Source organism: Carassius auratus, chromosome 41 (genome assembly GCF_003368295.1).
Source record: "Carassius auratus strain Wakin chromosome 41, ASM336829v1, whole genome shotgun sequence".
Lineage (NCBI taxonomy): Eukaryota > Metazoa > Chordata > Actinopteri > Cypriniformes > Cyprinidae > Carassius > Carassius auratus.
In genome coordinates this window covers 17,745,265-17,757,724 of record NC_039283.1, presented here as the reverse complement: position 1 = coordinate 17,757,724, position 12,460 = coordinate 17,745,265, and the positions used below count along the sequence as shown (strand labels likewise).

Below are 12,460 nucleotides of genomic sequence, written 5' to 3'. Positions count from 1 at the left end.
TGTTGCAATCTAAAATTACTGTTTTCTATTTGAATACAGTTTAAAATGTGATTTATTCCTGTGATGGAAAAGCTGAAATTTCAGCTGCCGTTTCTACAATCTTCAGTCACATCATTCTTCAGAACACTTATATTTTTGCTTCTGTATGGGAAACTATTTTAATACATTGTTGGATTCACACTTGATGTTTGACCTTTGTTAAATATTGATAATGGAGGCATCTAAAACAGTATCAGACATAAATAAGCTGTCCCTTATAATTACATCCACAGCAGAAAATAAGTTTCATTAATTTTGAAGTTGCACCATAAATCATCATTATGGGTGACAGAATGTTTTCTGTAATGGTTTAACAATTTTTTTTTCAGAGCTGAAGAACTTTCTCTTAAAAAAGCTGTTAATTTGAAGGCAGTATTGATCAATTTAGAGTGAAAATAACTTTACGATTCCAATAATAAAAAAAGTAGTTTTCCCAATTTTTTCTCATTATAACACTTTTAATGCAAATTAAATATTTGCCTCAATACCTCAACCTCACAATCACTTAATTATACAGACCCACAGACAAAACATCATAACATTACATATCATGTAAATGCACGGCTGTTGATTTTTAAAAGTAATGCCTACTAAGATTATGTGTCATGTCATCCCTAGTCCTCAGCTCTCTTGTGTGTTACCTGTGTAATTGGGATGAAGTCCCTGAAGGTAAGGGAAGTACTGTGTGTCTTGTGTTGAACTGCTCACAGTTAAGAAGGCGGTCAGGTTGGTGTAGGTTGCATTAGAAGGAAGACTCAATGCTCTTCTCTGGAACTGAACCCATGGCTGCAGCTTTGAACCTACAGATGTAAACCATACACATACACAACAACAAAAAAAAAAGATAATTAACAAGGTTAATGATTTGCCATCCATGACATAACCCATGCAGCTCCATTCTTTCATCTCTTTCCCTCTCCTTCCAAACGGAAAGATCAGCAGCTGATGTAGTGCTGGTATTGCAGCGTGCGTCTCTTGAGAGAGATGATGTCATTATATTTCCATTGTGGCAGATCTCACATACCATAGACATGAGACTATGCTATAGCCCACATGGTCCTTAGTACCCCACTAAACTAAGATAAAGACCCTCAGTGCTAGGGGTGCATAATACACTACACAGTTCTAATAGTTTGTGATCAGGAAAATAGTTTATGGTTAAATTTTTTTATTAAATTAAATTAATGTGTTTATAGGTTGTAAAATGTTATTAAAAGCTGTGATGGAAAAGCTGAATCACAGGTGCTTAAGAAACATTTCTCATCGTTATCCAGGTTTAATATTTTTTGGTAATGGTTAAGGGAAATTTTTTTCCAATACTCTTTGATGAATAGAAATATAAAAGTTATAATAAAAAGTTAAAACAGAAAAAACATTATTATTATACTTTTGCAACATAATACATGCTTTACAGTAACAATATAATGCATCCTTTCTGAATAAAAAAAGTTATTTCTTAAAAAAAAAAAAGATACTATAAAAAAAATACTAAATTTTTTTTTTAAAAATACTATAAGCTGATACCAGATTTGTAAACATTTATACAATAACAGCTCATACTGATATTCAATTTTGCAGTATCTCATTAAGTTTCCCTTTGCTGCCATGTAACACTCAAAGCTGCAATCATTTAGTAACAACATTAAATGTAATCTTCAGCAAATCTCAAAATGAATATCTATAATATTCATATTTCATACAATATAATATTATGATTACAAAATTTACTTGTGGCATTTAAAACAATAGATTTTAGTGTTTCGTGCTTTATTTTTCATTTATTTAATACTATAGAGTAGAATTTTATTACTGGCCATTTATCTGTTATTGACCACCATGAAAAACCTTACTGGTGTTTCTGTGGTGATTGAATGTTTTTAGGGGACGGGATTGGGGCGACGCTCTGAGTGAGAGTGCAGTGTTAGTGTTCCCCTGAGACCCATAAACATGTTTCTCTCCTGACATATCACACACACCCAGGGACAGGTCAGAAAAAGAAAGAGGTTGCTAGGAGGAAGAGTAAAGCAAAACAGTGCAAGAAAAGAGCACATGTGGGTAACAGGGACACAGGAAAAGGAGGAATGTGAAAGATTGGTTTGAAAAGCAAATTCTTCTCATTCTTGCTTTTTGTGTGTGTGTGTGTGTGTGTGCACGAGTGTGTGTGTGCACGAGTGTGTATAAAGCCTCTCATTTCACTGTGGTATCAGACTCACACAGAAAGCTTTAATTAGCATGAAGTCTCACGAGCCACGTGGACAACAGGACAGAATGATAGAAAGTATTATATTAGATAGTATATATTATACTCCGTGCAAAGATATGTAATAAGTGTCTTACATTTTTGACACAATATTTTCAGCATGGACTGCTTTGCTCTAGTTTGCCTCTGATCAACACTGGTGTTTCGTTTCTGAATGATTCAACATGTCAATTCATACACAGCTTTTAAATTCGAAACTGCATTCTAGTATATAACTACCTTACCATACCTTTCTATGGCATGAATAGCAGGAGCAGTACACTTATACATGGTTCTGAAAACAGCAAGTCACTTGCTTCATTCCTGAATGAATGTTTTGAACTAATCGGGCGAATGAGTGAATCAATGGATCACTCATTAAAATAGTGATTTGGTGGTTTTAAATGAATATTAAAAAAAATATCATTTCGCAGTTCTATATTCAGTATATTTTTCATTAACCTCCTAAGATTATTTATGCAATCCTAACTGCAGTGTACATGCATTTGTTTAATCTCTAAGTAGAATTTAATAACCTGTGTAAATACATCTACAGTAAATGCTACTTTAAATGAAACTTGTGTTACACTTCTGGAGTTAAAAGATAGATTTTGTTGATATTGATTGATGGCCAACCTTCCAGTCTTCAGTGTCACATGATCCTTCAGAAATCATTCTGAAATGCTGATTTGGTGCTCAAGAAACATTTCTTGTTATTGTCAATGCATTACTATCAATAAAACATATTGATATTTTGAAACAGATTTTTTTCATTACTTCAATTCATTTAATGAATCTGTGCTGAATAAAAGTATTACTAAAAATTGTTTCTGGCCCCAGGTTTTTGAACAGTAGTGACTATTAGTAGTGATATATTTATTTATTTCACATATAAAAATCACACTTGGTTTAAAACTCTTATCTAAAAAGTGTTCCCTAAAATACAGATTAAAGATTCTTTTTTCTTTACATAGAATAATAAAGTGACAATACATGAACATGATGTTAAATGGAATTTTTAAAATGTTATGACTTCAAACATGCTGACCTGTACAAACAAACATGCGCGCATGCACACACACACACACACACACACACACACACACGACACTAGGGATTTGTTTGGCCGTTGACTCCAGACACACCCTCACTCTCTCTTATATTACAGGTGGTTCATTAACACGCTCTTTTCAATCCCCAGTGAAGCAGTGTGTGTTGTCATGTGTTAATAATAAAAGTACATCCACATTAAAGATTCATTACAGAGTTAAATTACAGAGCACATCAAATCACAAATAACTTTAACACCATGTTTTTCTATTTCTTGCAGGACATAAACGCAAATAAAATTAAAAAGAAACCAAAACAAATAATTACATATTAAACCAATATTTTTGAGGCTGTCTTTTTGCATCTTTGAGGGAGCAACATTCAAAGTGATTTGTTAAAGTGAAAAATATAACTGAGTTAGGTTCACAATGTCAAGACTGTTCAAACACACACACACACACACACACACACCACACACACACGTTTGTTTTTGTGAAAAGTGGGGACATCACATAGGCATAATGGTTTTTATACTGTAGAAACTTTGTATTCTATGGCCCTTCACCAACCCTACACCTCAACCTAAACCTCACAGGAAACTTTGTACATTTTTTTTCCCAACTCATTCTGTATGATTAATAAGTGTTTTGAAAAATGGGGACATGGGTTATGTCCTCATAAGTCGCCCTCTCCTTGAAATACCTGTGTCATACCCATGTCATTATACAGAGTTGAGTCCTGATATGTCTCTCTCTCACACACACACACACACACACACACACACACACATACATACACACACGCACACACAAACACACATGACTGTTACCTTGATATCCAGAGACGATCTGCACCACGTCATCGTACACCATCAGAGTAGCAGCCCTCTCAGGAAGCAGATCCAGACTGAGAGATGAAAAGACTTCAAAACACACACACACACACACACACACACAAACAAACAAAGTGATAATTAGAAAGATGAATCACAATCAGGCCTGCACACTCAGTATCCACAACATCTCGATACCACTGAAAATGATCTTCTGTTTACACCACACTGCTAAATCTCAGCACCCTGAAACATCTGCGCGATTGTGCTGTGTTGAGAAACTTAGGTACAATTTATTTTGTCTGTGACTGGTTAGTAGGTTAATCTCATTAGATGTAATGGAACACTCTGTTTATTTCTAACAGCTTTCTGAATTCCTGCTCCAATCCAGTTTTCATTTCCTGTCCCAGATCCTCTACAGAATGACCCAAAGGATGTGTCACTCTCCAAGAGTTACAGAAGAAGTAATCCATCCCATTAATACAATCATCAAAGCAAAGAAATAAGGCTTTAAAACACGCGAAAAAAAAAAAAAAAACTATTACAGAAACTGTTTACTTGAACAGAGAAAAGTGAGATGCCACATTAAAAAAAATTACAAACATCCATGTTTTTACTATTTATATTTTTTTATGTTATTAAAAAACACTAATAGTTTACAAAAAACCCTAAAAACTAAGAACAATTGTTTTAAATGCTACTAGTGAATTCAGGCATTGCAATATTACAATGTACAGCATGGAAAAAGGATATTGATTTTGAGATTGGCAAAAGACATGTAATATTGTTATTAAATGATTTCAGTTTTTAAAATCAACTTTACGTGAGTGTTCAATGACAGGAAAGGCAGTGTAAATGTAAAACAGAGCTTATGAGCAATATATAATCCAATATGAGATCATTACCAGGAAGCCTGATTGGTCGCCATGGAATGGAGTTGGGTACGTAGCCACGCTTGGTTGCAGTCACTACAAGAAGGTCGCCAAGGCGATAGGGGAACCTGATAAAGGCATTGCCGTCGGCACCAGAGATATCCGAGGCAACAGGGATGTGGTTAGTGAAGATCTCCACGGTGACTCCAGCGAGAGGCTGATGAGTGCTAGTGTCACTCAGGTGAACCTTCAGAGCCACTTCTGTAGAAACAAACAATAATGTCTTAAATAATGAAGAATATATTGTTAAAATATATTTACGTATTAATATTAGACATTTATTGGCAAACAAAAACAATTTAACTTCTATAGCTGAGCCACTCTATAGCCATTTAAGTCCTTTTTCCAACTGTTTTAAACCATAAAAGTGCCCCATTATGGATTTTGGAAAATGATATTTTATGCATTGTGTAACACAGCTAAACTTTAATTGAGCCATAAAAAAATGTAGCTATCAAAAATGTCACATTCTGTAAATATGCAAAACTCAAACAAGAGTTTAATCATAGTACAAAAAGAAAGCATCATCACCTTTCTAAAGACAGAGGAAATTGTGAAGCACTGAATTATTTAAAATGTATTAAAAATCAATTTAACCTTACAATTTACTGAGGTTATGTTGTATGTAAGACAAGAAGCAATTAGTGCACATATGAGCCAGGCAGAAATGACCAATAAAAATGAGTAATTGTATCACATGTGACCCTCTTTAACTATATAAAGTGCACCCGAATGTTGACGGTGAAAAATGTTCTTCAGGTTCCCTTGGCTGTTTACATAAAAATCCTCAAAGGGCACTTAAGGAATAGAACCAATCAACACGGCCAATGGAAACAACTGCTGAAAACAATGGGCTGGTTTTCCTTCCTCTAGGAACCTTGGGCTTCTTTAGGAAGACACTGCAGAAACATGCTTCCTTTTCATGTAGCGATGCACATTCCACATGAACAAATCAAAGATAGCAAATGTTCTTGGGTAGAGACAGACCAATGCAAGTGAATACTGCTATTGTGGGGGGAAAAAAAGGTGAGAAGGTCTCTGTGCTCTGTTTTATCATTTGTCTCCATTTAAGTCTGATTCTAAATTCTATTACTCTGCCTGTTTAGCAAAAAAACCTGTTGGTTTGCTTTTCTTTTGTAAAAGAAATGCAAAGTCTGACGATTATAAAGGGAAAAACAAAAAACTTGACAAAAGGATTTATCCAGTTTAACAAGCATAAGAATGTGACCCTGGACCACAAAACAGGTCTTGAGTCGCTGGGGTATATTTTTAGCAATAGCCAAAAAAACATTGTATGGGTCAAAATTATAGATTTTTCTTTAATGCCAAAAATTGTTAGGATATTAAGTAAAGATCATGTTCCATGAAGATATTTTGTAAATATATCAAAACGTAATTTTTGATTACTAATATGCATTGCTAAGAATTCATCTGAACAAATTTAAAGGCGATTTTCTCAATATTTATTTATTTATATTTATTTGTTTTGCACCCTCAGATTCCAGATTTTCAAATAGTTCTATCTCGGCCAAATGTTGTCCGATCCTAATACACAATACATCAATGGAAAGCTTATTTATTCAGCTGATGTTTTGCAAAATTGACAAATGTTAAATGGTAAATGTTAATTTCCTACAATAATCACTTCACCAATAAACGCTCATGTATAAGCAAAACGAACACCAGACAGACTGAAAACAAATTGCAAAAATTACCACACTTGAAATGCCAAGTGATGACATTTATATAACACATATTAACATTAATGTACAAATTTCAGTGTCAAAAAGAGTTATAAAGACCTTCAGGAGCCATTTATTAATGCATTTCAATTCAATCCACACACTTGGCAAACAGATCATAGCACTAACTAGAGTTTGTATAAAACACAGCCTTACCTATACGCTTGTGTTTGAAAGGCACCAGAAAGCCAAAGGAAAACAGTCCAAAACACTGACGCACATGCACACACACACACACGAGTTTAAATGCTGTTCACATCACGTCACTTCCCTCCCCAGTGATTCATCAGTGAAGGCTGACAGCTGTGTGTACAGGCACTGACCCCACCTAAAGAGCACAAACTGTATGCAAACCCTGAGAACCGTCAGAGCTCGGATTAATACATGCTAAATAAAAGACCAGGTATAGTCAGCCGGTCATTATCACGACACCAACTGAAAAGGCGATCACGTCTCAAATCACCCTGAAGGAGTGTATTTTGCGATAACGACCGGCTGACTGAACGTTAAACTACTTATTACATGGCTGCTTACCGAACAAGTAAACAAAGAGATGTGAAATACTGATCTGAGTAACTTGGAGTGAGGTTGATGATTAAACTAGAAACACAGGTCAGTCAAATACACAGTTTAGCGGTCATTAACAAAATTATTTAATGTAAAATACTGTAATTAAAACATCAAAACATATATAATAGACTGTGATCCTTATATACTTTTGTACTAAATATGGATCACAGTAAAAAGAAAAGGATCGAGAAAAGGATCATGTGACTCTGAAGACTGGAGTAATGGCTTCTGAAAATCCAGCTTTGCCATCACAGGAATAAATTACATTTCAAAATATATTAAAAGCATTCAATTATAATATTATTTCACAATATTACCATTTTGACTATTTATGACCAAATTGGTTTTGCCTCGGTGAACATAAGATACTTCTTTCAAAAACATCTCGCTAAACCCCAATCACTTGAATGTTAAAATGAAAAGTCAGGCAGCTTTGTATCGTTTTTTTTTTTTTGACGAATATACTGTTCTCACGCTCACAGGCTGTAATTTTTGCCCTTTCAGCCCAATGAAAGCACAGCAGCAGCAGTAGTTCACTCAGAGGACATGTGTGTCACAGTGAGGGAGTGTATTGATCACACTCAGTGGAGAGAGATTCACAGCGCACGGATATAAATCCACAGACCAATCAGGACATTAGTCATACAGAACACTTCATTTACACTCAACACAAGAGCCTTGCCCCAATTAAATAGTCACCACAGAGTGCTTTATTTATACATAACACTGATCCAAGTTAGTGCGAAGAATAAAAATCATCTGAAAAGCAGTTGAATAGAAGTGAATTTGTTCACAATTGTGTATCGTTTCAAATTTCTGATTCAATTTCTAATTAAGGAATAAGCACAATTCTTTCTGACTAAATATTTGCTTGCTTCTCTTTAGAGCTCAGTTGAATTTGTTAGATCAGTCTGTGACTGACTGGACAGAAGGGAAGGCAGCTGCTTTAGGTTTCATCAAAAGGTTCTTAAATGTGCATTTATCTTTATTTCATGCATTCATGATCACTATGGTATAATCGGTCCAGCATAATTCATTTATTCTGCAAACAAAAGTTTCTGATACCATCTAACACAAAAAATGTGAAGTATTCAGCTGGTCATGTGATCTCGATATGTGATCTCGAGTTTCCATTTTGTGTCCGTTTATCAACATGTTTGTGAAATGTACAATAGATTCCTTTATGAGTGAAATTTAACTTTATGAAAAATACTTAGTGCACTTAAATTATTTCAATGAATAATATTAATAATAAACATGATAAATAAAAAGCAGGTACAATAAGTAGCCACCTGTGCTCTTTTTTTCAAAGCACAGGTGCAGGCGGTGTCATCCCAGTGCTCTTGGCTGTGTTTACTGTGAACAGCTTTTGAAATGTTAACCGGCAATCTGAAGGGAACGCAGTCACCCAACACTAGGTAAATATTTGACTAGAAAAATAGCACCGCGATGAATACGAAGAATTTTCCTTTGCCTCGAGCTCTACTGGGAGTTGCTGAGCTGCACAGAGACAATAAGCCGTCCGACGCCTTCACTCATCCTGCACACATTCTCTCTCGTTCTCTCCATCTTTTAACCCACAGTAAGCTCCATAATAGACACTTTTCTCCTGTTCCTGAGCCTTTCACTTCTAATGCTCTTTTTATGACATTCTTTCCCTAAACAAGCACACACAGAAGTTTTTTATTAAATTTAAAAGCTAGTTACACAACAAATTTGGATTCATTATATATAATTTTACCCTTTTCTTCCAGTTATAAATACTATAATATTTAGTAATAGCCTCAGATATTATCATTTCAATTTGTAAACACAGTAAAAACATGAATGATAGAAACATAGTGTGTGTTTGTGTTATATATCCATATATATTATTAATACTTATTTTATTAATAATACTATTATATGTTTATGTAATAAACTTTACTAAATACAATTTAACATTTACTGGGACGTAAAATCTAGTTATAATCCGGGGAAATTCAAGATTAAATACATTCTGGAGAAATGAAAAAAATACATAAGACCAGCTGTTTAACTTAAACAAGCAAATCAAAGCATAATTACCTGAATGAATTGTGAGAGGGTATCATCATAATGATGCTTGATTCATAAGTGTGATTCAGAATTCTGCATAAGATCATTTCAGCTAATAAAACAAAGACAGCTTGTGTGCATGTGAAACGTTTTTTGGTCTCAGGAAATCTCCAGTTAACTTTTAACCTATCAGGATCACTATTTGTCAGTGTTCTCCAAAGGTTTACTCATTGTTTCACTGCAGGACCGTCTGAAGCACGGCTCCGTTCTCTCTGGGAATTCCCCTCTCCCTCCTCCACTGGAAATGATACACACATGTCATGATGTGAACTGCTGACTCCCTCTCTGAATCTGGCATCACTGCTTCACTACAAGGCATGTGTGTACAATAAATGTACATGCAACATACAATACATGGCAGTGCTGTCTGCTCAACCTTTAGCCTTCCATTGCATAAAAGCTGCATCAGAGTCTCAGACTTTGTGACTGGGAATGTGTGAGTAGAGCATGTTTTCTGATACTCCATAAAGTTTTTTCTGGAAAATATTGTCATTAGCTTATAAAACTTTTGAAGCTACTGAATTTCTCGTCAATATTTTGATGCAGTGTCTTCTATCAGCAAAAGAATAGTTTATTCAAAAAACTAAATACTGTTATCATTTACTGAATTTTTGAATAATGTTCTGGTTATTTTCCCAATGCATTTACAAAATCATGGGGAATGAAGCTTTCAAGCTTCAAACAGGTCACAACAGCACCATAAAAGTTGGTTATTTTCAATTAATCAGCTCACAAAAGTGCTCCAAGTGACATGAGTCATGACTCTAACTTAATGTAGTCAGATTGCTCCTCACACAAAGCTACCACATGAATTAAGATGACATGTATGATTCTTTAAACAGTTCAAGCAAGCTTAAAGCTGCGGTAGGTAACTTTTGACGCTCTAGCGGTTAATAAACAGAACTGCTTGCGTCTTGCGGAAGAACATCGTAGCCGGAACTACTTCTCTCTGTTTATGTCTATGAAGAATCACAAAGGTACTGGGTTACTCCGCTGCAGTACCCCCGAAGCAATCTAAAATAGTCCGAATATAAACACTTATTATAGGTGCACCCTAGTGATTCAGGACAAGCTAAAAACACGGTTTGGAAAATGGATTCATGGTGTACTCACTTATTATATACATTTTTCTACATTTTGAACACAAACAAAGTTACGGACCGCAGCTCTGATTGGTTGTTTCTTACTGGAAGCGGATGAATTTCTGCAAATGGCAATAGGACCACTGGGAGGAGCCAGAGGAGCTTGATTTTTTCACAGATTATCTGTCTCATATTCTACTGTCAGGACATAATGACAGGTTTAACAAATATGTAAAAAATATATTTTTACAAAAGTTACCCACTGCAGCTTTAATGCAATAATTTCAACTGCATTTTGACATTTAGTAGGGTTGCACAATTATTTGAATTTCAAATCTCAATTACAATTATAGATGCAACATTAACGTAATCGTTAAAAGTCCACTTATATTTTTCTGCGTGCTTATGGAATGATAATCGACAATTATGATTTCTGTCATAATCGTGCAGCCCTAACATTTAGTTTCAACTTGTATTCTCTCTCTCAAAAGATCTCCCTGGCAAAAGTCATATGATATGAACCGAGTGGTACAATTCCCCATTGTCTGCAGACTTCAAGCATAAGCTTATAGGTATAATCCAAAAGGCTTTATTACTGTTATATTTTTGTGTCAAGGAACATAAGATACAAACAACATTTCATAAAGCAACAGTGTACAGGATATATATGAATATAACTACAGCTGTGAATAATAAGGGATGATAGGGCTGCCCTGCACTTTTCTGTCTATGAGTATAGATGTGTTTATGTAAGAGTGTATGCGCAGAGACACCATGCTGCATTGCAGTGGAGGACAGAAAGAGGCAGAGGCAAAGAGAGGGAATGTAGACATCATTTCTACTCTAATAGTCTAAATAACGAAGTTTAGCTTAATGTATTTTATTTAGTTTTTAAACATTCATATTACAATCTATAAATAATGTGTGTCTCTAATTTACTCAACCTAAAAATGTTAGTGTGTTTAGCCATGAACCATGACTAGACATCACAAAGACATTAAAAACCCACACTAGGCAATCATTTAACCCCAAGAGCAGGGTCATGTGAGCACTAATGAAGAGAGTGATCGGTCAATACACTGGATTCTAAACCTTAAGAATGCCTCAGGAAACCATATTATTGATTAATCTGAAAAAACAGTATTAACTGTCAAGGTTATACAGGGTAAAAGCATGGAGGGTTGGTTTGTGTGAGCGTGCATGGGACAGACAAAGAGAAAGGGAGACATACAGTCGAGATGGAGATTTCAAACCCTCTTTAAGTTTCCTGCATATTATTTCTCCAAACTGAGGGATGTGAGATTATGTATTCTAAAAACAACAATGCATTTATTTGGTAGACATAAGTGCCAGACCGAAATACTTGTAGGGAAAATTTCTGGTCCAAATACATGCACAACCCTAATTTAAATATTAAAGGTGCAGTAGGAGATCTTGGAAAATGCTAACATTAGCCTGATAGTACTGAAAGCGAACAACAGCCCTTCCTGCAATCGCAGTCAAAAGCCACGCCCCCTGAATGCATTTATGCTCACAGACCAGAATACCAGAGACAACATCACTACAATAGGCTACATCAGAGGTTCCCAATTCCAGTCCATGTTCCTAAGTAAACTGAACCCCTGCTCAGGGAGTAGGGAACAATGAACACTGTGTAGGGATCATACCGATCAGAACACAGTTCATTCACGTAGCTCACATCTAACGAGCTGGTCATCTGAATCTAGTGTGTTAACGAAGCAAGACATCCAAAATATGTGCGCGAGGACTAGTGGTGGAAATTATGATTCTTTCAAGAGATTCGTTCATTTTCAGTTCGTTCACCAAAATGATTCGTTCAAATTCATTTACTGATTCATTCAGTGACCATTTCTTCG

At 35.2% G+C, this 12,460-nt stretch overlaps 1 protein-coding gene across 1 annotated transcript in view; it reads right to left on the bottom strand.

Annotated features, from left to right (window-relative positions):
- The window catches only part of LOC113059122 (protein FAM171A1-like), a 31,348-nt gene that overhangs the window by 9,289 nt on the left and 9,599 nt on the right, over nt 1–12,460 (bottom strand). The window contains exons 2-4 of the mRNA XM_026227389.1: nt 5,066–5,293; nt 4,158–4,250; nt 681–839 (exon numbers count right to left, since the gene is read on the bottom strand). Of these exons, the coding sequence (XP_026083174.1) occupies nt 681–839; nt 4,158–4,250; nt 5,066–5,293 (480 nt within the window). The remainder of the gene's footprint in view (nt 1–680; nt 840–4,157; nt 4,251–5,065; nt 5,294–12,460) is intronic.